Consider the following 22713-nt stretch of genomic DNA (forward strand, 5'->3'; position numbering starts at 1 on the left):
CCTCCCTAAAGCTTCTGCATCACTCTGACAACGAGGCAACCAGAACTGAATGCAATATTCCAAGTGTGGCCTAACCCCTTCTGTGGCAGGAGAAGATACATGGGTTCCCTGGTGTAACAAGGCTGAATTTTGTAGGCTTCATCCTTCCTTACACATCACTTAAACCTTGTTCCCAAATCTTCATCCGGAAAACAGGAGAGGATCTGGGAAAAAGGGCAGGAAAGGTCGAGACCAACTGAAGGAAGGTGTGAAGCAACTCCCACCTCCTACACACAGATAATATTTGAGAACACTTCAGTTTCTAAGGTACTCTTAATGTACGTTATGGTTAACCAGCAAGCTACCCAGACAGCTCAGACAGACAATATTAAGAAAAAAAATGGTTTTATTGTAGGTTGTTATTATTCAACACACTGGTAATATAATTAAGCCCTCTTTGAGAGAAGCAGTCATACCAGTTCATACAATTATTATTTATACTGAGACATTACATTTAAAAAGAACAAAAAATACCAATAACAGTTTAATGTTTGTACATTTAGTATTAATGTTTCCAAATGAACACACAAGTGACAAAAATGCATTAACTGTGCAACACAGCTGAAACACAAAGCAAAACAGGCAGATAATATTTCATATTTAAGCCAAAGAAATCAACCTCCCACAGCTTTACAGAGATTAATCAATAGCTTAACATAATTACATTTTAGCTCTCTGTACAAAAAATTCATAACTTACCAAAAAATTATTATTTTTTTACAAGGATAGATAAGAGCATGCCTGTCAAATGAAGTCTACTTGTGATGTTGGGGTCGAATGTGTTTCCCTTAACCTTTACACTGGATGTGTTCCTCCCCTCCACCTACATCCTTGCACCACATCCCTCCTTTAATCAATGGTATGACGGCAGAAACTCAATGGATGGCTCCAACCAGTTTGCATTGGGATGCAAATAGTGAAGCAACTAATAGGCAGCAAAAGAGTTTCTGAGAGACATGGTGGTGCGGTGAGACTGAGAGAGAATTGGGTGCGTTGAGAGATGTCTTTGAACAAAAAAAAACCTCTTTTTGATCAGGCAGTGAACTTGTCAACTTTTGGCAGTAACAAATCAGTAGATGTGCGTATTTTTTTTTCCAACAATGGAATTTTGATTAGGAAAATTTTTAAAAAAACTTGGAAAGTGAAGGGTGGTATTTACAATGTCTTGAGTAGGTGCTTGATGTGAAGTGACTGCACCCAATGCAGAAGAGGAATAATTTAAACATGGCATGAGAAATAGACTCAATAATTCACACTTGTCAAACAGAATCAAAATCTGACAAAACATGGCTTACTGTCAAAAATTATCTGCTTAGCCAATATTCTGCTTTATTTCTCTAATAAATAAGTTTCCAAATTGGAGCTTTATTATATAAAACATCTTTAGTCTGGTTTAAAAATGTAACAATAAGTCATGACTCAATGTACCACAAGCATCAAAAGGAAAGGAAACAGGTTTTATACCAATAAGATTGACTTGTGCCATATTTTGTTTTAAATAACCACCTACAATGCAGGAATAGCAATAATGACTATTGCCCTTAACTCTGTTACAATATGGGACAAAATCTCTGAAGAACTTGCACACGCTTGGCTAGAAAATTCTACCTTCCATGGGACATTTTATAAACAAGCTTAAGAAAGTGTTTCTTTATCCTGTTTGTCGTGAACTCAAGAATTATCATCATTAATGCTAGTGAATATCTGAGGAGTTGGTGGAAATCTCACAGAGACATCCTTGGAGATCTTGGTACTTAACTGTCCGCTGCTCTGAGCCAGGCCAGTTTGTTACAACCTCTGTATTCAGGCTGTAATTACACTTGATCAGGTTTCAAGAGCAGGGTATCTTGTCCCTATACCCATGACGTGAGTCCTGGAAACAGGCACTGTGCTCTGAATTGCTTAAAGAGATTTCTAGGAGATCCAATAGAAAGCTTCAAGATTAATCTTCCTTAAAAAAATTGCAAGACACTTGCCCTTGCTCCTGACCAAATAAAATGAAGACACAAAGAGCCTCAAGTCCTTCCAGTAGAAAGTGTGCACTACCACCTGCCAGCCCCAGCAAGCCTAATATGTCCCACTCTGTAAGCAGAGTTGGTGTGTACCTCACCTCTGATGCCAGTCGTTCAGAAGCAAGTCATCCTTGAACTTGAAGGGTTGTCTAAGAAGAAAAGTTATTTACCACCAAAGATTGGCTTGGCCTTTCATTGGAAAATCTCTTTCAAACTGTGCTGCAGATAAAGGTGAAAATCAGATTGTCTACCCCCAATTGGTTCCTTACCAAAATGATATTCCCCTTTGAGTTTTTATTAAATATCTAAACTGTCAACACCTTGTCCTTTTTCATTTTTTCCTCCTCTGTAATCCATCCAAAAGAGCAGCCATTTTGTGTTTACCCTTTAAACTATATGACAATCAACTGTAAGTTACTGCCGGTTGATCAGAATATTAGGCACCTGTTGCTTTTCATGTTCCCTTTTCCAAATTTATATGATATAGTTACTCAAATTTATGGTACTTTGAAAAACTAAGATGCTACTTTTAGTATAAATAAATCCACACTATTTCAATCAGTCTTTTGGAAGATTATTTTTGAACTCTAATTTGTGCCTGTGGGTCTTTTACAACTCAATACCAATCTACAACAAAAGGTGACTCAGCTGGCTGAGATCAAGATAAATCAGACCCTTTGAAGTCACATTCACAATATAGAATGCGACCTGCAATTTTTCTCCAACCAAAATGTCTAATCATATCTTCCAAATATTATGACATATTGTAATAATGTCAAGTATCTTTAATCTTGCTCTTATTTCTTGGAAACAGGAATGATTTAGCATCCCATCAGTAAAAGAAACCAAGTGTAGTCTTTCTTTTCATTTGGGTATCCAGGGAGATTTAACAATAGGTTACATTCGTCCTTCACCAATTCATGAACCACCAATGGCTCAACTGTAATACGCTTATACTTTTGTTCACAACCCTTGCATTGCCTGTCACCAAGTTAACCCCTTCCCAACTCTGTGGTGGTCCTGCATTCATTTATCCCCACCTCTTGCATCTCCCTCAAGTGTAACCACTTCAGTAATGGCAATGGTGGCTTGGCTCTGCCCCAGAGATTGACCTCGTCATTGACTCTTCTGTCCTTCTCTAAGCCTTCCCTTGAAACCCAGACCAGATTAATGATCACAAACTCTAATAACTCCTTCTGTGGTTTGGTGTCAGCTTGTGCCTGCTGTGGAGTGCCTTGGGTGATTTACTTCAGGAAAAGCGCTATATAAATGCAAATTGCTTTGATTACTCTGCTGTGCAACAATTCCTGAATGACTATCTTGGGTGATGAACTGATCCACAATTAGCTCTCTAGAGAATTTCTTTTTGTCGGGAGCTTGAAGGCAGAATTATTCTCCCTAAGCAATGTTGACATATGAAAATTCATATTTAATATTGTATCCACTCATGATAAACATCGAATTAAAATCTATGAATTTACTTCTGTGCATTTATTTTGTAGGATTGATTACAGTGGCGATTTTATATAAGGTTCCAGTGAGGTTAAATACCTTGTATCTATACAATGTTATTAACACAGGAGAATATCCCCAGCGAATTCATTGTTCTGGACCAGATCCAAACATCATTTGATGGGACATTAAGAGCAAAAACGAGCTTCTTATCAAGGTAGTAAGTTTTAAGGAGGGTTTTGAAAGTCAAGATGGATACTGAATATTTTGTTCCCAGATGAATGTAGAACGTAAATACAGGTAGAAATATTTATTTATTCACTCACTCATGAGATGAGGGAGTTTCAGAGAAGGCCAGCATTTACTGTCCATTCGTTATTACCCTCGGGAAGATGGGAATGAGCTTCCTCCTGAACTGCTGCCCCCTCTCTATTAAAAGAGACTTACAATGGTTTTGGGGTGAACGTGAGAGGTAGCATTGCAGTGATAAGGAAAATCAAACCACCAGACTGTGAAGTAAGTAGCGCTGATGTCAGATTAGATATGGTATTTGGGGCAGGGATCAGTATCTGAAAGGACACTAAATTTCTCCACTATCTCATTACTGAAGGCAGGAATGGAGGAACTTTGGGCTTAGGTTTAGTTCTTCCACTAACAATGGGAAGGACCTGTGTCCATGTCTATATCTCCTGCAAAGTTCAAAGATTGTGGGAGTATTGGTGGCCTAAAGAAGCAATGGGTCTTCATTCAGATTCCGACTGTATATGGACCTCTCAATGAAGTTACCCACTTCTCACTCTTTGCTCATAGATCTGTGAGTTACTTCAGAGAGCAACTCCGGTGGATAGGCTATGTCTAATTCACATCTTCCCAAACAGATCCTTACTCCCAGTTGAGGGAAGGTTAGTGAACCGCTGGTGGGCAAAGAAAACATTTCAAAGATAAGATCAAAATTAGCTTGAAGAAGTTCAAGATTACATCTAAAAACTGGGAAGACATTGCATTCAATAGATTCACCTGAAGGAAATCTGCTCAAGAGGGAGCTGTGCTACATGAGAGTGACCTCCGCTGTGCCACACAGAATATGTGGCAGCTATGAAAGGAGAGACTGAACCACCAAATGACTCAACCACTAACCACAACCACCACTTACTCTTGCCCACACTGCACCAGAATATGTGGATCCTGGATCAGCCCCTACAGTCACCTGAGGATCCACCAGTGACATCCCCTCTGGAGAATATACTCGACTCAAATTATCATACGAGTGTGCTTCAGATAACTTACTCATTCCTGGAAATGCTACCTAACTGCTTTTGCTTTGGCAGGGCCTTTGACATACATTGTGTGACGAAGTTGAAAGAAAGTTTGTCTGAAGATGTACAAAAAAGAAGCAAACGGGTCTTGAAGATAAACCATTTGTGGGCACAACCAATGTCAATGTCTATATCTCCCACAGTGTTCATTGGACAAAGGGTTAAAGAGATGTATGTAGCGCTGCAAACACTGACGGCATGGTCACATTGTGTCTGGACTTTCAATCGGGATTGAAGGACCTAATGGCATGAGTTCAAATCCCACTGTGGCCAGTGCAACAAGTGATCGGGGGTGTTGGAATGGGATGTTGGCCTTTATTGCAAAGCAGATGGATTATAAAAACAGGGTAATCTTGCTTTAGCTGTCCAGGACGCTGATGAAACAACCCCTGCAGAACAGTATACTATTTCATCCTCTTTAAGCAGGCTGGGATACATTGAGGCAGATCAGACAAGATTCACGAGGTTGGTTCCAGGTCATAGGCTGATTCCTGACTTCACTAGGCTGTCTTCAGTGGAGTGACTGAGCTTGGGTAAATTCGATTGGCGAGGAAGAAAGTTGATCTCGTGGAAATGTAATATTCTCGGGGGGGGGGGGTTGCAGCTGAGAGAATGATTTTCCTTCCTTGTGTACCTAGAACTAGGGTGCATGGTTTCTACATTTAACATGGAGAAGACGAAGATTTTTTTCCCTTTGAGAGTTGAGACTCTTACGGATGCTCCAGCCCTGGGCACCATGGAGGTAGAGTCACCGAACATGCCAAAAGCCAAGGAGGACCAACATTAACACCGGAGGGGAGATGAGGAAAACAGCAGCAGGCAGGAATATGGGACTTAGGCTAAGATCAGGCCAACCCGATCTTATCGGATGGTGGGGCAGGGATTGAATTTTAATATTCAGCAAGAGGATTTAAATTAATTTAATGATATAAAAATGTAATTTTTTAAAAATTCCATTATCAGAAGTGGTAGTTATCAGTACTTGCACCGTAATATTTGTATCTTAATGGATAACACATTAAAATAAAGGCCCATCTGGTTCAGTAATGTCCTTTAATGAAACAAATCTCCACATTTACCTTAATATGGACCAGATGCGACTTCAAGCCCACAGTTGCCTCTTAAGTGAAAGGGTTCATTCTGCCATTTGAGTAGCTGTTGTTGTTCCTATTTCTTGAAATAATATCATAAGATGATGTCTCTAAAGCTTACCACTCTGTCCAGATGGCTATACAAATTGGTGCAGCCCCTTTTACACTGGCATTTTTAGGAAGATGTCCGTGGATGCAGAGCAAGATATTGCAACCAGAAGATGCAGCTAAACACAACCGCTTGCTAGTCAAAGATGGGCTGCTTATTTAACTATTATTCAGATTATGGGTGTCACTGGAAAAAGGCAGCATTAATTACCTATCTTTATTTGATTTTGATGAAGGAGGAATGCAATTCTTTCTGGAGAAGGTGCTCCCTGGGTACCTCAGAGTGGAGAGTTTCAGAATTCAGGCCCAGTGACATTGCAGAAATGGTGGTACATTCCCAGACCAGGACCGTGCATGAGCTGGAGGGGAAGCAGTTCCTGTGCTCTTGCTGTTTTGTGCTTCATGGTGGGAGAGGCTGAGGGTTTGGGAAGTATCAGCCACAGGTCGATAGGGTCATCCAGAGAGCTTTTGGTACATTGGCCTTCATAAATCAAAATACTGAATATAGAAGTTGGGATGTTATGTTGAAGTTGTAAAAGATGATGGTGAGGCCTAATTTGGAATATTATGTGCAGTTCTAGTCACCCTCTTACAAGAAAGGTATTTATAAGATTAAAAGGGTATAGAGAAATTTATGAAGATGTTGTTGGGACTTGAGGACAAGATTTATTGGGAAAGGTTTAATAGGACGTTATTCACTGAAGTGTAGAAGAATGAGGGGAGATTTGCTAGAGATATATAAAGCTATGAGGGGTATATATAGGGTAAATATGCAAGCAAGCTTTTCCACTGAGGTTGGTTGAGACTAGAGTTCATGGGTTAAAGGTGCAAGATGAAATGTTTGAGGGAACATGAGCAGGGACCTTTTTCACTCAGAGGTTGGTGTGAGTGTGGAATAAGCTGCCAGCTGAAGTGGTGGATGTGATTTTGATTACAATATGTAAGAGAAGTTTGGATAAGTACAAGGATAGAAGGTGTTTGAAGGGCTATCGTCCGGGTGCATGTTGATAGGACTAGGCAGAAAAATAGTTTGGCACAGACTAGATGGGCCAAAAGGCCTGTTTCTGTGCTGAAGTGCTTTATGACTCTACAGCCAAATTAAACCCACAAATCCTGGAGTGGTTGTTGTACATGGTGGAGTGTGCACTGGGGAGTGAGGTGGGGGGCAAATGGCAGTGAGGATTCAGTTGGATGCCCTGCTAAATTCATCCCCTTCACCCTTGTGGTTGACTATGAGGTGACCACAAATTCTCTAGATTCCTTCATTGCCATTGGGCAACAGTTTACAAGTAAGGCTTTATCCTTTGCAGTTGGTACAAGGAGGTATGGTTCTGTAGATATTTTGTCAAACAGAAAGTGGTGGTGGAATTGGCAGTATTCTCTTTTTAATAATGGCAATTTATTTTTGGGTCCTTATTTTACAAAGTCAATCACCAAAATCCTCATTTTCTCTTCCTTTATCTAACCCCCACAACAACCTCCTATTAAGAAAGACAGAAACAATATTGATGTGTATTCAGTTCCCACCGTTGTAGATGAGAGGGTATATGAAGTGGTGCGTAGAACACCTTACATCATTGAGTCTTGCATCATACATAAGACTTCCTTTTGTTCTAATATTCCTTTGCTGGCTCTTGGAAAGTCCGATCCAATTTGCCCCTTTTTCCCTGTAACCCTGCAAGGTTTTTTTAGGTATACATCCTCCTCACTTAAACTCCGCCATAAAGTTGATGGAGCAAAAGTATTTGGGAGAAGCCAAAGCCTTTCACTGTGACCCATTCAATATACTTAGGCCATAGGTATACTCAGTTCTTCTATGCCTTTTGGTACTGCACACCCACAGGCCACTTCCCGGTAATAATAAAAATCAAATGAATTCACCTCGTTCAAGTGCAAGCTTTGGAAATAAAAGGCGATGGCTGATCGGACAATGAGTGGGAGTTCCAAGGAACTCTGCAGACAGAGCACAGCAACGTTTCAAAATACCAATCAAGCCCAGGGAATGAAAGGTATTCAAGTCTGTGACTTACCCATGTGTGCAGACACCCCAATGTAGTGTTTCTGTGCCCATGAATTATCTATCTCCTGTTGTATTTGGCTGTGCTTTCAAAAGTTAATAAGGCACAGACAGCTTTGCCTATCCTAATCTTTTCCACCTCTGCATTTGTCAGGTATGCATCCTATTAAAATACCTAGCATGAATCCTTCTCTTCTACCTCACTGCATTGCATTTACCTTTTGAAGCTCAACCAATATTGATAAAGAATGGACACTGAATTCATGATAATTGTACCTTTTACCAGAGACAGGCTTAGGAATGCTTTAAGGACAACAAAATGGCACTTAATTCATAAGAAATTATATTGCATGTCATGTTTCCACCAATAACCACCTATAATCATTTCCAGCTGGCTACATATAAACTCAGTTGAGATAGTCATCAAGTGAACAGGATCCCTTGTGCTGCTTGCTTCAGTTAAGTTTGATGCATTGTGATATAATTTGATACTGAGAATCCTTAGTAGATTCGATGTAGTCTGTAGATGTCACAGATCTTGATCCTGGACAGATGCCGTGAGGTATCTGCATATGAGCACTCCTTTCAGAAATTCTGCCCTCAGCTGGTAATGGGGTGATGACGACTCATGTATCTGACACCGGTTAACACCATGTCCCACTAAGATGAAACAGTGAGAAGTTTCACTGGAGCATGTTAAGTACTTGTGCAACAAACTTTCAGGCCTTTGATTCCTTTTTAATCCATTCATCCATCTTAGAGAAATCTTAGTTCTTCAAGCCATTTGTTCTCCAAAAATGTTCAGAGACGAAATCATCACAGTTGGAGGCAGTTTTCTGTTCTGTAATTTGGTGTGGGGTAAGATGTTGCATAAAGTAATTTTAAAAAATCAGAAGAATATGAAAGAGAGGAGCTAAGATCTTCAGTTACAGAAAATAGAAGCCAAATATCTCTGATGATATTGTCATGGCAGTTGGAAGGGTTAAAACCACCTTCAAAAATATACACAGCCCAGGTTTCAGGCTCTTCCTTATAAATGACAAGGGCTGGAGCGTGGGATTTTTCCTTCACACATCACCTAGGTGTTAGGAATTCTTTCTTAATAAATATTCTCAAAAAAAAGTGCTTGTGATCACCAATCTCTAAGGCATACCTGACAACATGGAAGATGGTGAATTCCCACTTTGCGGAAAGCAAGTAGAGAGGACTTCAGTTCAATGAGCGTTTTTCCATTTCTACTTGAGTGTGTTTTCCTTTAAAAAGGGTATAAAATAAAGAGTCTGATGACTTGCCTGTGTGAGGGTCAGATGCTATTCTGACCCTGGGGCTCAGTCTGCACCTCATTATTCTGTAATGGTCCATCATGTTCCTCGCTTGCTCTGAGTTACAAGAAAGTGTAACAATGAATTCTTTGGGTGTAATTCTTGTTGAGAGTTTCCATCAGTAACTCAGCCAAGTCGTTTACTTCATATTTTCTCAGATGCTTTTTGACTTCCCGTTTTAAACTGATTTTGCCTTGTCTTGGCCTTCAGGCTGTGTACAATGTGGTGAAAAGCCCGCTGTCATCTCAAGGACAAGCCAAGTCAATGAACTCAGATGAAAGCATGAAAAACGTATGGTGTTGGTGTTTCACTCCACCGCTCCTCTCTCCCATCTGGACTTCCTCCTCCCCCGACATACTGGCTTCAGATTATCCGGTGGCTTCAGATGGGGGGAGTGGGGGGGGTGGGCATAATTCGATCGAGTAACATCGCGTGAGGCTGAAGCGCAGTGGGAGGGGTGTTGCTGGAGGCTCGATCTAGAACCTAGAGCTGGCAGTGAAATCTGCCAGTCATGGTCCTGGCAGAGGTAGAGATGGAAAATGCAACCCAAATGGAAAAGTAGAGAAGAGCAGCATGCAGCACAGTCACTACAATAGGTGGGCTTCCACCCTCAACCAATGGAGTCCCTGCCGGGTGTAGCGAACCAGGGAAGTCATAGTGCTATGCTGCGTTAATGGTCCCATCAGTGTGTCCAGCTCATGAAAGAATTCTGCAGTGAAGAAAAGAGAGAGCAGGAAAAATTAGACTTCACAATGTGTTTTAGCAAAATAGCTTGAAAACGACAAGATGCTGTTAAGTAGCATTATTGCAATATTATTTTAAACATTGTCATGTTGTTATATTCCACCTTCATTGCCTCATAAAATACTCTATTTTAAGATCCTAATACAGGCTATTTGCATCCCGTTGACTCTCTTTGATGGCAGACTTTATTGCTAATTTGCAATTTATCTGCATCTAATGAAATACATTTGGTTGATATTATCCCTTGTTAATTCTCAAAGCAAAAAAAAACATGAAGTGGATATTTTTCCATCTTAACTACAGTGCAAGCAACATCACTCAGCTGTAATATGCCTTGATGTAAAACCTCTTAACCTTAAACTTTTAATTAAATATCACAAACAAGCGTTGAAGTGCTTTACATGATTGGGCATAATTTGGTGGGAATTTTTTTTATTGCGATTTAATATCCATTTCACTAGCTGGCCTGGGACTCCAGTGTGCCCAGAAAGAGAATTTATTTGACTTTTTATAAGCACATGTGACTGGGAGGGTTATCTGGCACATAGTCAGTTCTAAACAAACAGAAGATCATAAGGCATAAGAGCAGAATTAGGCCATTCAACAAGGGGGGGGGGAGGGAGAGACAGTTATACAGTACTGTGCAAAATTCTGAAAGTCTTAGTTGTGTATATATATACACACACATAAAAAAATTCATGACATACGTGAGTGTTGATAAACCTAATTCTGATATGGGTCTCTATTGTGGACTGAGAGAGTGAAGGGGCAGGGAGAGGGGAATCATGGTTTGGAAAATGGGAAGGAGAGGGGAGGGAGAGGGAGACATTCTGTCATTGTCAATAAATTGATTGTTTGGAATCAAGTGACCTTGCCTGGTGACTCAGGGTTGGTTGTGTCTGCACGTGAACCACTCCCTACCCCTGGCAGACCTTCTCTGCCACCTGTCCCACACCCCTCCCACAGCACTCCACCCTCGCCATTCCCAACATCCTTAGCTCTTGCCAGATTTACAAACTCGCTCTCCACTCCATGTTGACAAATACAACACTGTACAAACGTCTTAGGCACGCTAGCTATATATATGTGCTCAGGACTTTTGAACAGTAAAGCCGAGACATTTTCCAGATGATAAATATCAACTGTAAGGTGCACAGAATGCTGAAGGAACTCAGCAGGTCAGAAAGCATTTCAGGCTGAGACCCTTCATTAGGCCCGTCTCTTTATTCTTTTCCACACTCGCCAGACCTGCAGAGTTCCTCCAGCATTTTGTGTGTGTGTGTGTGTGTGTGTGTGTGTGTGTGTGTGTGTGTGTGTGTGTGTGTGTGTGTGTGTGTGTGTGTGTGTGTGTGTGTGTGTGTCTTACCAGGGGGGAATTATATTAGTTTTTGATAAGACTATTAAGACCACACCCATGAGGTACAGGAGCAAAGTTAGGCCATTCAACACATTGAGTCAGGCCCACTATTTGATCAAGGCTGATTTATGCCCCTTAACCTCGTTCTCCTACCTTCGCCCCCTAGACTTATAAGAACCTATGTTACCCCAAGAAATATAGCTGGTGACATTTTTCCTTGTTTTACAAAATTGGATTTGGAAGGCTTGTTTCATTGGTGTTGGAGATTTATCACAGCTCTCCCGCTGACATTTGTCCTGGTGATGAGGAAGTTCTGGCTGGCAGTTCCAGTGGTGAGGGTCAATCCTGACATTCATGACATTCTGTGCTGTCAGTGTGGAGTTTGCACCTTCTCCATGTCATCAGGAAGCTCCATGTTCCTCCCACATCCCAAATATGTGATAATTAACCAGTATAAATTGCATCAAGTGTGAAACTGAGGGTTTTTTTTTGGGGGGGGATGCAGGCAAAGTAAATTGGGATTAGTGCAGATCCTCAAAGGTCAGTGCAGACTCTGTACATGTTGAGTGAATCTATGAAGCCAATGGAATTTAATTTGAGACACACAACACAATGTGCTGACACTTGTATAGAACATAGAACACAGAACACCACAGCACAGTACAGGCCCTTCAGCCCACAATATTGTGCCGATCTTTTAACCTTCTCAGGGATCAATCTAACCCTTCCCCCTCACATAGCCCTTCATTTCTCTTCCATCCCTCTCTTAAATGTTCCTAATGTATCTGCCTCAACCACCACCCCGGCAGCAAGCTCCAGGCACCCATCACTCCATGTGTAGAAAACCTATCTCTGACACCTCCCTTATACTTTCTTCCAGCCACCTTAATGTTATGCCTGCCCATATTCGCCATTTCAACCCTGTGAAAAAGGTGCTGTCTATCCGCTTGATCTATGCCTCTCATTTTAGACCGTAAGGACCATAAGACATCGGAGCAGAATAAGGTGATTTGGCCTATTGAATCTGCTCCACCATTCCATCATGGATGAATAATTATCCCTCTCAACCCCATTCTCCTGCCTTCTTCTTGCAACCTTTGACATTCTGACCAATTGAGAATCTATCAAACTCTGCTCTGAATGGCTGTGGCAGTGAATTCCACAGATTCACCACCATTTTGTGTGTCATATTAGTGAAGCTGTCTTCACTACCTCACTCTCTCCCCTCAGGTGGGATGAGGCGGTGCCCATGGCTCCGTACTCTACAATACCAACAGACAAAAGTACGTGTGGCTTCAATCGTACTGACCTTTGTTCTCTCTGGCCAGCTTGTCAGCAGTGTCCCAGTGCTCGTAGCTCCTGAGGATGTTGTTGGTGATGTTGACATGACTGGCTGCCATGTGGTGGATCCGTTGTGGTATGCTGATGGTTGCTGAGGGTGACGACCCACTGGTGCTGGTGCTGCTCCCGTGAGACCCGACTGAACTGACGGGTGATGGACTGGGTGATAATGGGGAGGCTGTTCCTGTGGTTCTGTGTGCAGAAAAACACAAAACAGATCATAGGCTTAGAAACCAAACAGGAGAAGCCAAGAATCTCAAAAATTTATTGTCTATCCGCACTGAGCTTTTTTTGGTAGCTTTTACAATTTATTCTGCATTGTTATTGTTTTACCTGATTGTACCTCAATGAATTGTGTAATGATTTGATCTGTATAAACAAGCTTTTCACTGCACCTTAGTATATGTGACAAAAAGAAAGCAATATCAACTACAAGCCATGTCTTACAATGATACTCTAAGCACTTCCTCAGTAAAGCAGCCAGCATAGTCCACTGCCCCTCCCACTCTGAACATCTTCTCTTCTCCCCCTCCCCACTCCCCAATCAGGCAGAAGATGCGAAAGCTCAAAAACACACATCACCAGGCTCGAGGACAACTTCTATCCCACTGTTACAAGACTATTGAATAGATTTATTGTAGAAGATAGACTCTTGACTTCCCAAGCAGATTCAGATTCAATCTACCTTGTCAATGCGTGTGCATCTTATTGTTTGTAGCTGTAACAATTTGTTCTGCATTCTGTTATTGCTTTCCTCTTGTAACATACTGGTGTGCTGAAATGACCTCTACGGACGGTGTGCAAAACATGTACCTCAGTACATGACAATAATCACTCAGTTACCAATAAGTTTAAGTCAGAAGGAGACAAATGAGTCATTCCTTATACATTTTATTGACCGGAATTGCTATCTCTCAAGTAAATGGTAACTCTTGATAGTGAAAATTCAGACAAAGAATGTTTGACAGACTGCTTCTCTTCCCTCAAATACAGCCTCACCTGCCGAGCATTCTGAAATTCTTACTTTCCTCCACTTACTGCATGTCGATAGCTGGGAGGAGAAAATCTTTCAGTTTTTTATCAGGAGAAGCTGCTGAGGTTTTGATAACCATTTGCAGTTGCTGCTGAAGAATATTTAAACAGATCTAGAGAATCAATTGCTCTATTAAATAGATTTATCAAAAATCAACTGTTTATTAAAAAATAAACAGTTTGTATCCCAATTTGTTCTTACAATGGCAAGTATGATGTTGCGGCCATCTCCGAAACGTGGTTAGAGGATGGCTGCCTTTGGGAGCTGAACGTCCAAGGCTGTACGGTGTATCGGAAAGATAGGTTAGTTGGTAGAGAGGGTGGTGTCGCCCTGTGTATAAGAAAAAATATTAAGTCATTAGAAAGGGATGACATAGGATCGGAAGATGTAGAGTCTCTATGGGTTGAGTTAAGAAACGGCAAGTGTAAAAGGACCCTAATGGCAGTTGTATACAGGCCTCCAAATAGCAGCCGGGATGTGGATTACAAGTTACAGCAGGAGATAGAAAAGGCATGTCAGAAGGGCAATGTCATGATAATCTTTGGGGATTTTAACATGAAAGTGGATTGGGAAAACCAGGCCAGTACTGGATCTCAAGAGAGAGAATTTATAGAATGTCTAAGGGATGGCTTTTTAGAACAGTTTGTTGTTGATCCCACTAGGGGATCGGCTGTGCTGGATTGGGTGTTGTGCAATGATCCGGAGGTTATAAGAGAGCTTAAGGTTAAGGAACCCTTGGGGAACAGTGATCACAATATGATTGAGTTCACTTTGAAAGTTAAGAAGGAGAAACTAAATTCCAATGTGTTGGTATTTCAGTGGAATAAAGGAAATTACAATGGCATGAGAGGAGAACTGGCCAAGGTTGATTGGAAAGGGACACTAGCAGGAAGGACAGCAGAGCAGCAATGGCAGGAGTTTTTGCAAAAAATGAGGGAAGTGCAAGATAGGTATATTCCAAATAAGAAGACATTTTTGAATGGAAGAAGGACAGTACAGTGGCTGACAAGTGAAGTCAGAGGCAAAGTAAAGGCAAAAGAGAGGACATACAAGGAAGCGAAAGTTAGTGGAAAGATAGAGGATTGGGAAGCTTTTAAAAATTTGCAGAAGGAAACTAAGAAGGTCATTAGTAAGTAAAAGATGAATTATGAAAGGAAGCTGGCGACTAATATCAAAGAAGATACTAAAAGCCTTTTTAAGTATATAAAGGGTAAAAGACAGTTGAGGGTAGATATAGGATCAATAGAAAATGACGCTGGAGATATTGTAATGAGAGGTGCAGAGATGGTAGAGGAACTGAATGTGTATTTTGCATCAGTCTTCACAGTGGAAGACATTTGCAGTATACCGGACACTCAAGAGTGTCAGGGAAGTGAAGTAAGTGCAGTGAAAATTACGACTGAGGAGGTGCTCAGGAAGATTAATGGTCTGAGGGCGGATAAGTCTCCTGGACCTGCTGTAATGTACCCTCGGGTTCTGAAGGAAGTAGCTAGAGAAATTGCAGAGGCATTAACAATGATCTTTCAAGAATTGACAGATTCCGGCATTGTACCGGATGACTGGAAAATTGCACATGTTACTCCGCTATTTAAGAAGGGTGGAAGGCAGCAGAAAGAAAACTACAGACCTGTTAGCCTGGCATCAGTGGTTGGGAAGTTGTTGGAATCGATTGTTAGGGATGAGATTATAGAATATCTGGAGGCACATGACAGGATAGGCCAAAGCCAGCATGGTTTCCTGAAAGGAAAATCCTGCCTGACAAACTTTCTGCAATTTTTTGAGGAAATTACAAGCAGGGTGACCAAAGGAGATGCAGTAGATGTGGTGTACTTGGACTTCCAGAAGGCCTTTGACAAGGTGCCGCACATGAGGCTGCTTAGCAAGATAAGAGCCCATGGAATTACAGGGAAGCTACTAGCATGGGTGGAGCATTGGCTGATTGGCAGAAAACAGAGAGTGGGAATAAAGGGATCCTATTCTGGCTGGCTGCCGGTTACCAGTGGAGTTCCACAGGGATCGGTGATGGAACCGCTGCTTTTATGATGTATGTCAATGATTTGGACTATGGGATTAATGGATTTGTGGCTAAATTTGCCAATGATACAAAGATAGGTGGAGGAGCAGGTAGTATTGAGGAAATAGACAGCCTGCAGAGAGACTTAGATAGTTTAGGGGAATGGGCAAAGGAGAAGGTTCAGAGAAGATGCACGAGAATAATTCCAGGAATGAAAGGGTTACCGTATGAGGAACATCTGGCAGCTCTTGGGTTGTATTCCCTGGAGTTCAGGAGAATGAGGGGGGATCTCAGAGAAACATTGCAAATGTTAAAAGGTCTGAACAGATTAGATATGGCAAAGTTATTTTCCATGATAGGGGAATCTAGGACAAGAGGGCATGACTTCGGTATTGAAGGATGTCCATTTAGAACAGAGGTGCAGAGAAATTACTTTAGTCAGGGGGTGGTAAATCTGTGGAATTTGTTGCCACGAGCGGCTGTGGAGGCCAAGTCATTGGAGCATTTAAGGCAGAGATAGATAGGTTCTTGATTAGCCAGGTCATCAAAAGGTATGGGGAGAAGGCAGGGAAGTGGGGATAACTGGAAATATTGGATCAGCCCATGATTGAATGGCGGAGCAGACTCCATGGGCTGAATGGCCTGCTTCTGCTCCTATATCTTACGGTCTTATATTTTTCTTGTGAATACTTTTGGATTGGGGTATAGAATTGTTATTTTTCACGTATTTTTCTCGTAGTTTAACTTCCCTATGCTTGCTCGTATGTTTCTATAATTACCTGTATACGTAATTTTTCAATGAATTACATAACCAGAAGACAAATCTCAGGGTTGTTTATGGTATACAGTACATACTTTGATAGTACAGGTACAAAGCTGTGCAAAAGTCTTTGGCACAGGTAAAAAAAATCTGTAAGGTGACAATGTTTTCAAATTAATGAAATGAAAAGTTTTTAAATATCAAAAAATACTATAAAGTGCAGTAAACATTTAAAAAAACTAAATCAAATCAATATTTGGCCTGGCCACCCTTTGCCTTTAAAACTGCTTCAAATTCCCTTTGGTACTCTGTTGTGCAGCTTTATATATAAAAAAAATTGGCTGGTAGCTTGTTCCAAGCATCTTGGAGACCTTGCCACAGTTCTTCTGCAGACTTTGGCTGTCTCCCTTGCTTCTGTCTCGCCAGGTAATCGCTAGACAGCCTCAATGATGTTAAGATCAGGGCTCTTTGGAGGCCATATCATATGAAGCCATATAAAAAATCAAGTACACAAGAGATACTGCAGATGCAATACACACAATATGTTAGAGGAGCTCAGCAGGTCAGGCAGCATCTATGAATGGGAATGAACAGTCAACATTCTGGGCTGAGACACTTCATCGGCACTGAGATCTCAAGTGTCTAAGACTTGTGCACAGTACTGTCCTTTGAATTTTTACCTTGAATTTTGAATTTTCCAGTAATTACAGGGCAGTTGCTTCTGTGTTTTTCTGAAAAAAATCTTAGTTTTCCATAACAGGTGTCATGCTACCTGAATCTGGCTATTTTATAGGTTAATTGTTATCATTGGAATAATCTGCTCAGAATGTGAGATGACCATGACCATGACTATGACCTTGTTAGTCTGGTCTTTCCCTTCTTCTTTCCACACTTCTTCTGGTTTTTCTTTGCTTTTGCAACACTTAATAAAAATGATCAGAAGCAATCAGTTTATACCTCATTCTTGACTTCCAGAGAACCTTTGGATCACAAAAACATCAAAATCCAACAATGCTGTGTCCCATGATACTGATGCAAGAACGTTTTTCATCATATTTACATGTACCTGTGCATAAATTTGCCTTTGACTCTGCTTGCTGCAAAAGGATTCTGACAGACAGAAGCAAGCCTGGTCACATGGACTCACAATACAATGGAAGTGTATATCTGCAATCAACTTCTTCCCTGACTTTCAGAAGTCAAGTCCAAAGTGTAAGAGGTGCAAGAGCACAGGGTAATTTTCTGTTCCACTGGATTTTAGTGGACTGTTTATTGTGAGTTCGTCTGCCTCTGAATTACAGTCTGGTAACAATGGGGTTGTTAGACACACTGGCAGTGGCCCAGCATTTAACTCTGAGGTCTGATGGGCCGGCTGGGACAGTCCCACCATCTGTCAGACCCATCCATTGCCATGTGCTGGAGAATTAGAACAAATTATCTACCCAAAGTGATCAGTAACAGAACTAAAGGCCACTGTGGGGAAAAAACTTTTCTCGCGTCGTGAATAGAGTCAGAGAGTCATAGAGCACTACAGCACTGAAACAAGCCCTTCAGCCCACCTAGTCCTTACCAACCTCATCTTCTCCCTAATCGTATCTACCTGCATGAGGACCATGTCACTACAAACCTCTCCTACCCAGGTACCTACGAATCTAAACTTTTCTTGAATGAGCCCACATCCACCACTTCGGCTGGCAGCTCATTCCACACTCGCACCACCCTCTAAGTGAAGAAGTACAGGTTAGACAGGACAGTAAGTTGTGGCTCGGAAGTGTGGTGATATGTGGCCTGCCCCCAGCACGTCTTTGGACTGTACTGTTCAGTGACGTACTTCACTGTATATTTCAATGTTTCGAAGTACATGTGACTAAAAAAATCTCATCTTAAATAACACACTCAAAATAGTGGAAGAACACAGCAGCTATGGAGAGGACCAAAGAACTGACATTTCGGGCGGAGACCACAGAGTGTATTTGGTGACCACTTGCAGTGGGATTTCTTCGCAGTGAAGAAGGTCTATATTCTTGGCTCAGTCAACACCAGAGATATAAAGATACTGATTTCCTTCTCTCTGAGAGAACTTACCTTGCATAAATTGGACACTTTGGTTTCTACATTACACTATTAAATGAAAAAGTACTTTATTGTCTACAAAGCACTTAGGAGGAGCTTCTGCTCATGAAAAAGGCTACAGGAATATTAGTCTTTCTTCTGTAATGTGTCCCAGGAAACACAACATATGTTTCCCTGTCATTAATATCACAGGCAAACAAATTTGTCCAAAGAAAGGAGTTGCTGAGCTAAGCAGTTCTGAACATGAGCAGATGTTGTGATGTCAGTGGCATTGAACTGCTGACCTTGTAAGTCCCAGGGTCAAAGCCAGGATACAAAACTTGGAGAAAGTTGAATGCCTGGCTCAAATCCAGCTTGTTTATTGCCCTGAAAAGCCTCAGTGTAATTAAGAGACAAGCAGTGATATAGAAGGAAGCAGATGTTGAACCTGTAGGCAGGCCCTGTGTTCATTATGACAGTGAGCTGCCTTCATAATCAATACACCAAACACTTTGCAGGCACTCAAGAGGAGTTTGATTAACACCGTGATGCACGGTTTTATTGCACAAATCAATCAAGAGTTCTGTTATTTTATTCATAATAATTACACTCAGCCCTTCCTTATTCGGTCTGACAGGAGACAGGGATAAATGTTGTACTGGAAAGCACTCCAAGCAGATAAAATCCAGCTGCAATCTCTGTCATAATCACAAACAACCAGCATTGTAAATGTGACTGCTATTTGCCAATCAACCATGACTTTGATTGCTTTTAAACCAGATCTTAACATCTATCAATGAAATATTCATCAGCCCTTCAGTAAACGTAAACATTGCAACTTGAAGTCTAAAGGTCGATATTAAATTGAAAGATGGCAACATGGGAGGGAAGTAAATCACTTTAACTGTTGACAATTCGCCTTTATTGGGAGCTGGCTGTGTAGAGCGAGGTTATATGAAGTCCCTGGACGGGAGGGAACACAATGAATGTATGTTAAATATAAAACAATAGTGACTACTTCTGTGTTTACAACTTGATTGTTGTTATAGTGGCCTAATCCGCCTGATAGGAAGTCAAGCTCAGACCTCACAACCTGCTGAAATAACAGTCTCTGAAACTCACACCGCCCGCCTGGTGCAATGATAACATAGAACAGAGAACATTAAACATTACAGCACACTATAGGCACTTTGGCCCTCAATGTTGTGTCAACCTTTTAACCTACTCTGGGATCAATCTAACCTTTCTCTCCTACATAACCCGCCATTTTTCTATCATCCTTGTGCCTATCCAAGAGTTTCTTATATGCCCCTAATATTGTTGCCTCGACCACCAACCTTAGCAGGGCGTTCCATGCATTCACCCCTCACTGTGTAAAAAACTCACCTCTAACATCTTCCCTACACTTTCCTCCGATCACCTTAAAATTATGCCTATTTGCATTAGCCATTTTCCACTGGGGAAAGTAAAATTGTCTGGCGATCATCTTAATCTATGCCTCTTATCTTGTATACCTCTGCCAAGTTGGATCTTATCCTCCTTCAGTCCAAGGAGAATAGCCCTCGCGCACTCAATCTATCTTCATAAGACATGTAATCTAATCCAGGTAACATCCTGGCAAATCTCCTCTGTGCTCTCTCTAAATCTTCTACATCCTTCCTATAACGATATGACTAGACTTGAGCACAATATTCCGAGTGTGGTCTAACCAGGGTTCATAGAACTGCAACATTACCTCGTGGCTCTTGAACTCAAACCTTACCCCCACCCCCACCCCCGCCAATGGCAACGGTGGGTTCTTCTGTCGTCGCAATGTTGGATGAGTCATGGCATTTTCAAAAATAGGATCTTCTGTTAACTTCTCCATTGATCTTTGTGAGGCTGTAGAATTTGGATATTGATTACCCATTCAAGCTGACAGTGGAATTTAGCTATACTAATTGATAGCCAAAGAGTACACTTTGATCATTATTAATAGCATCCAATCATCCACAATTGCCCAGAGTATCATTCCCTCAAGTAGTAAATTATTTTAGCTGTTAAAAAGTGTCAGCCTTTTCCAAAGACATATGGGTTAGTAGGTTAATTGGTCACATGGGTGTAATTGGGCAGTGCAGGCTCGATGGGCTAGAAGAGCCCATTACCGTGCTGAATCTCAAAATAATACAATTTATCTTTGCTGCTGTTGGTGTTATACTGCACAGTGAAGAGGGTTATCTAAGTTTACAGTGGGATCTAGACCAACTTGTGAAGTGGGCCAGAGAATGGATGGTGGAATTTAATTCGAACAGTTTCATGGTGTTGTACTTTGATAAGTTCAACCAGACTCCAGTTAATTATAGGGCCTTGGGAAGTGTTCTAGAACACAGGGGCCTCAGGCTAGCAGTACATCAAGTCATAGAGCACCACGGCACAGAAATAAGCACTTCAGCCTGGTTTTCTGCCTAGTCACATCTACCTGCAACTGGCTGATAGCTCCCCCACCACTACCCCTCTTATCCAAGTACCTATCCAAATTTCTCTTGAATGATACAATCAAGCCTGCATCCACCATTTCCACTTGCAGCTCATTTCACACTCGCACCACTCTCTGAATGAAGTAGGTCCCCCTCAGATTCCCCTTAAATACTTCACCATTCACCTTAAACCTACTGTATGACCTTGCATTCTACTTTCACCCAAAATGAGGGAAGCCAAAATTCACCTTCTCTGTAATCCCTCCTCCATAATTTTATATACCTCAAAAAGATTTCCTTTCATTTTCCTATGCTCTGTGAAATGAAGTCCTAACTTTTTCAACCAACTGGTGGGGTGGAGATACACATCAACCAAAGGAGGTGTAAGGCACTCCTTCCCTCCGCTAGCCTGTAGGTCACCCTTGGGCAAGGTGTAGCACCTGCTTAGCCCCTCCGATCAGGGTTACTAGAAGCCATACAAGATAACAGTAAAAATACAGTCCTACAAAAATATATTACAGTCCTAGTCCCTAAGTCACATGCCCTGCAGAATGATGCTGCATGGATGATTTCAGTAAGAATGAGGCCTCAGCAGTCCGCAGATGAACACACACCTGCAATTCACCTTATCCTACACTGAGCGAACACTGGACAGCAGCACTGATGGGGGTGGGGGTGGGGGTGGGGGGCCTGCTCCCAATCCAGCATGAATGCCGCACCATAGTGCCTCCGGCTTTTCCTCTCCTGGGTGGCTGCAACAGGCGAGCCCGCGGCATGAGGCCTAGTTCGTGCTGTAACCGACGGCACACAGCTTTCCCACTGTCGGTCTTACCAATAAAGCAGTGAATTGGACTTGCAACATTCCACATCACCAATGTCCAACAGGGTCTTGCGATGACAATAAGGAAGTCCAAGACAATTTTCTCTATTTTATTCAATTCTCTGATTGATGCAATTCTTTCCCTCTCTTCTTTACCTGTTTATCTCTCTGTTTCGCAGTTTCAGTGGCTCAGGCCTTTGATGCAGAAGGGAAAGAGGGAGTAGAGGGGAGTGGTAGTGCTAGGGGACTCAATACTCAGAGGAACAGACAGGAGATTCTGTGGATGTGAATGGAACACCCAGATGGCATGTTGCCTCCCAGGTGCCAGTGGCAGGGACATCTCTGATCACAACCACAGCATTTTGAAGAGGATGGGAGAGCAGCTAGATGTCTTGGTACATATTGGTACCAATGACATAGGAAGGAAAAGCAATGAGGTCCTGAAGAGAGAATTTAGAGAGCTAGGCAGGAAGCTGAGAAGCAAGACCTCCAGGAAGTAATTTCTGGATTGCTGCCTGCACCACGCGCCAGTGAGGATAAAAACAGGATGATTTGGCAGATAAATGTGTGGCTGAGAACTTGGTGCAAGGGGCAGGGCTTCAAATTGTTCAAACATTGGGAGGTATGACCTGTCCAAAAGTGATGGGTTGCACATGAACCCAAAGGGAACCAATATTCTTGCAGGCAGGTTTGTTAGAGCTGTTGGGAAGGGTTTAAACTAATTTGGCAGGGGGGTGGGAACCAGAGTGAAGGGACTCAGGACAGGAGAATGGTGAAAA

At 41.8% G+C, this 22713-nt stretch overlaps 1 protein-coding gene across 7 annotated transcripts in view; it reads right to left on the minus strand.

The window, feature by feature from the left end:
* Window positions 1–367: 367 nt before the first annotated feature.
* Window positions 368–22713, minus strand: part of aff2 (AF4/FMR2 family, member 2) — a 703805-nt gene continuing 681459 nt past the window's right edge. For 5 of the 7 annotated variants that reach the window (XM_072271046.1, XM_072271044.1, XM_072271049.1 and 2 more), the window contains 3 exons: window positions 14034–14162; window positions 12768–12991; window positions 368–10066 (listed from right to left, as the gene is read on the minus strand). In XM_072271046.1, coding sequence (XP_072127147.1) covers window positions 9945–10066; window positions 12768–12991; window positions 14034–14162 — 475 coding nt within the window. In that variant the 3' untranslated portion in view covers window positions 368–9944. The remainder of the gene's footprint in view (window positions 10067–12767; window positions 12992–14033; window positions 14163–22713) is intronic. The other 2 variants (XM_072271047.1, XM_072271050.1) reach the window with 1 other exon arrangement.

Source organism: Mobula birostris, chromosome 10 (assembly GCF_030028105.1).
Source record: "Mobula birostris isolate sMobBir1 chromosome 10, sMobBir1.hap1, whole genome shotgun sequence".
In the NCBI taxonomy this organism is placed as follows: domain Eukaryota; kingdom Metazoa; phylum Chordata; class Chondrichthyes; order Myliobatiformes; family Myliobatidae; genus Mobula; species Mobula birostris.